The 4589-nt window shown below is 43.3% G+C and overlaps 2 protein-coding genes across 2 annotated transcripts in view; both read right to left on the bottom strand.

Annotated features, from left to right (window-relative positions):
- The window catches only part of LOC107566394 (AP-3 complex subunit sigma-1), a 34389-nt gene that overhangs the window by 10760 nt on the left and 19040 nt on the right, over positions 1-4589 (bottom strand). The gene's annotated exons all lie outside the window — the stretch shown is intronic.
- commd10 (COMM domain containing 10) overlaps positions 1-4589 on the bottom strand; it is a 25730-nt gene that overhangs the window by 12676 nt on the left and 8465 nt on the right. Inside the window, exon 5 of the mRNA XM_016251838.1 lies at positions 3633-3746. Within this exon, the coding sequence (XP_016107324.1) occupies positions 3633-3746 (114 nt within the window). The remainder of the gene's footprint in view (positions 1-3632; positions 3747-4589) is intronic.

The following is a 4589-nucleotide window of genomic DNA, read 5'->3' as shown; positions in this document are numbered from 1 at the left end:
GGTCTGTAGTTCTCTAAAAGAGTTGGGTTAAGGGTGGGTTTCTTAAGAAGTGGGGTTATACGAGCCTGTTAAAATGTTGAGAGAAAACACCAGTGTGAAGGGATGTGTTAATGATGTGAGTGAGTGCAGAGTGAGAAATGGCTTGAAGGAGATGAGATGGAATAGGATCAAGCGGACAAGTAGTAGGATGATTGGGAAGGATGAGTTTAGAGACTTCTGCCTCAGAGAGTGGAGAAGGATGAAAATTAGTGTATGTTTGCTGGTAAGATGTGCTTGACAGATTGTGGTGTGGAAAAATGTGCACTGAGGTTTGTAATTTTATTAATGAAGAATGTGGCAAAGTCGTCAGCTGTTAGAGTTGATGAAGGAGGGGGAGGAGGAGGTCAAAGGAGGGAGGAAAATGTTCAGAGAGCATGCGAGAGTTAGGCGAATTGTTAATTTTGTTGTGATAGTATGTCCTTTTAGCAGTGGAGACATTAGCAGAGAAGGAAGAGAGGAGTGATCGATATTCATTAAGGTCAGTGGTATTTTGTGATTTGCGCCACACCCTTTCAGCAGCCCTGAGCTTAGAACGATACTCACGGAGAACATCAGATAGCCAAGGGGCAGAAGAGGTGGTACGAGCTGGCCTGGAAGACAAGGGGCAGACAGTGTCTAAACAAGACAGAAGAGTGGAGCAGAAAGTATCAGTAGCACGGTTAACATCAAGAGATGATAACTGTTCAGGGGGAGGAAGCGAAGATGAAACCAGATAGTCGGGAGGGTGAGAGAGAGCATAGGTTATGTCGAAAGATGACATGTGTAGGGGTGTGTGTTGTGTCAGGAACCAAGTTGAGGTTAAGAGTGAGGAGGAAGTGATCCGAGGTGTGCAGTGGAGTAACCAGCACATGATCAGTGGAGCAGTGTCGTGTGTAAATAAGGTCCAGTTGGTTGCCTGATTTGTGAGTAGCCGTAGTTAATACTCGCTTGAGATCAAAAGAAGCAAGCAGAGTGTGGAAGTCTGCAGCATGAGGTTTATCTAGGTGGATGTTGAAGTCTCCAAGCATCCTCAGGAAAGTTTGAGAGCAGCACATCTAATTCTTCCACGAAGTTACCTAGTGGTCCTGGGGGTCGATAAAACAACTATAAAATAGATTTTAAGAGGGTGGGTAATAGTGGCTGAATGTGATTCAAAGGAGCTGTTAATACCCAGAGAAGGTAAAGGATTAAATTTCCAATCATTAGAGATAAGCAGAGCAGTACCTCCACCTCTTCCAGTCAGACGGGGAGTGTGGGAAAAAGAGAAATTATTGGAGAGTGCTGCAGGAGTAGCAATGTCCTCTGGTTTGATCCAGGTCTCTGTCAGGGCCATGAGGTTTAGTCTTGAATGACTAGTAATAGAAGTATTGAAATCTGCTTTGTTTACAGCAGACTTGCAATTCCAGAGATCAATAGAAAAAGAAAGTAGTGTATTAGCAGACATAGGCAAAGTGCGCAGGTTGTTAGGATTGCGCTGCCTACAGTATGTGATGCGTGGTTTGCGAGTGGTAGTGATAGTAGGGATCTGGAAACACATAGTAAGAATTGGTCATAAAAACTGAAGCAGAAGTGAAGAAAGGTGTAAAAAAGAGGTTGAGTAAAAAGCGATACTTACGTCCCTTGTCTGTGTCCCTGCACTGTGGAGTCTAAGCAAGCGCACGACACTGACAAGGTATGCGATACAGTACGAGACCAAACGCAACTTCAGCATGTCTTGACGCACGGATAAAGTGGCACACAATGCCATGGGCCCCCGGGGGCCCCGCCGATCATCCGTGAGGAGGAGTATCGCCTGCAGTAATGACATAACTGTTGTTTTAACGATGTGGAAGCTGACATTATTATGTCACTCACTTCAAGTTCAGAGAAAACAGAAGTCCTCCTGACTTTCCTAGAATGCCCCTGTGTGAGTTTGTGTCTTATATTTCTATATGATATGATCAATATCACATGAGCAAACATGCCGTTTCAAATATTAGCACGATCACAAATGTGATAATGTCCGTTTTTTATCTATTTAGCAAAGCAAAAATAGTTCCAAACAAAACATTACAAAGTAAGTGAATCCGGTTTTCTGAACAAATCAATGATTCATTGAAGAGAGTCACTGAATCATTAAAGAGAGTCACTTGCCTTGTTCCTGAATAAATCAACCGTTTTAATGAATCATTTGAGTAAATGACTCAATGACGCACTCATTAAGATTCTACGGTTTCACAGACGAGGCTTAAAACTAGTCCCAGACTAAAATACATCAAACCTGAAAGAAACTTGCACTGACTGATCTTAAAATGTCTTGTCAGTGCCATTGATTTGTCTCAAGATGCACATCGGTAACACACAGACACACACACACACACACACACACACACAGACAGACACCGACACCGACACTCACACACACACATACACACTCTCACACAGACACACACACACACAGACACACACAGACAGACACAGACAGACACAGACACACACCCAGACACACACACACACAGACACACTCTCACACACACACACAGACAGACACCGACACAGACAGACACAGACACACACCCAGACACACACACACACAGACACACTCTCACACACACACACAGACAGACACCGACACAGACAGACACAGACACACACCCAGACACACACACACACAGACACACTCTCACACACACACACACACACACAAGGCCGTTGCTCTGTTTGTGCAGCCACAGCACCATCATCTGAGCGCCGGAGGAACTGCAGCTCCACTCATCGCTCACACTCACAAGCACAGCTTCTGTCCTAACTGTGGGCTGGGCACACTGACACACACTCTGCGTTTACCTCTGCGTCGTCTTCCGTGCGGAGCCCCAGATTGAGGACGGCGTGTGGCTCCTTCAGTCTGCTCCGAGCCGACGAGGACATCTGCAGATTGAGCTGCCAACCCACGAGATCCAGCTAGAACACACACGAGAAACACTCAACTACATCATGAGCTCAAACTCACGCTGATGTTCAGATCTGAAGCTGGTCTGAACGGATGACAGCATCATCAGATTAATAACAGACATTAATATGAACACTTCAGATGGTCCTGACACACTGGCTTCTACTGGTTCCTGGAAGAACTTTTAACATCCATGAAATCTTTCAAAAGCACAAAAGATTATTAAAAAAAGTTCTTCACACTAAGAAAAAAAAGGTTCTTTTGAGAACTGTTCACTGCAAGGTTCTTTAGGGAACCAAAAATGTTTCTTCCCCTTCAGGAAGCTTTTGGCTTTAGTTTAGAGTCATTAGATGATTCAGATTGTGAGTCTTTTTGACTGATTCGTTACAAAGAATCGGTTCGAGAGTCATTTGCTCATGAGTCTGTTCACATCTACACATTTTTCACAACAAAGCTTCTTTTTTGGAATTGATGGTTTCATGAAGAACCTTTCACGTCAATGGAGCCTTTACATTACACAGAAGGTTCTTTATATTATTAAAATGCTTTTAAAATAAAGCAAGAAGCCGTGGTTTACAGTGAATTTATAACAGCTAAACTGCAGCTCCACTCATCGCTCACACTCACAAGCACAGCTTCTGTCCTAACTGTGGGCTGGGCACACTGACACACACTCTGCGTTTACCTCTGCGTCGTCTTCCGTGCGGAGCCCCAGATTGAGGACGGCGTGTGGCTCCTTCAGTCTGCTCCGAGCCGACGAGGACATCTGCAGATTGAGCTGCCAACCCACGAGATCCAGCTAGAACACACACGAGAAACACTCAACTACATCATGAGCTCAAACTCACGCTGATGTTCAGATCTGAAGCTGGTCTGAACGGATGACAGCATCATCAGATTAATAACAGACATTAATATGAACACTTCAGATGGTCCTGACACACTGGTTCCTTGAAGAACTTTTAACATCCATGAAATCTTTCAAAAGCACAAAAGATTATTAAAAAAGTTCTTCACACTAAGAAAAAAAAGGTTCTTTTGAGAACTGTTCACTGCAAGGTTCTTTAGGGAACCAAAAATGTTTCTTCCCCTTCAGGAAGCTTTTGGCTTTAGTTTAGAGTCATTAGATGATTCAGATTGTGAGTCTTTTTGACTGATTCGTTACAAAGAATCGGTTCGAGAGTCATTTGCTCATGAGTCTGTTCACATCTACACATTTTTCACAACAAAGCTTCTTTTTTGGAATTGATGGTTTCATGAAGAACCTTTCACGTCAATGGAGCCTTTACATTACACAGAAGGTTCTTTATATTATTAAAATGCTTTTAAAATAAAGCAAGAAGCCGTGGTTTACAGTGAATTTATAACAGCTAAGTGGATATGGTTACGGTTGTTCCATATACGTAGTACGGATTCACAAAATAAAACGGAGCAAATAAAGTGTAATGATATTAATAAACACAGTATTCTTCCACCAAACAATGTAGCTCCTCAGAAACAGTTGTGGTTGCTACAAAGTGGTTGCCGAGCAACACACAAACGTAAACAAAGGTGTGTGTTACTTTGTAGCGTCATTTACAACAGCTTCGAACGCGGCTCAGCCAATCAGAATCAAGCTCCGGAACTCTCCGCTTTATAACAT

The sequence above is a fragment of the Sinocyclocheilus grahami genome, unplaced genomic scaffold (assembly GCF_001515645.1).
Source record: "Sinocyclocheilus grahami isolate Dianchi unplaced genomic scaffold, SAMN03320097.WGS_v1.1 scaffold1072.1, whole genome shotgun sequence".
Taxonomy (NCBI): Eukaryota; Metazoa; Chordata; class Actinopteri; order Cypriniformes; family Cyprinidae; genus Sinocyclocheilus; species Sinocyclocheilus grahami.
Note: the sequence above shows the minus strand (reverse complement) of the source record. Positions and strands in the feature narration are given on the sequence as shown.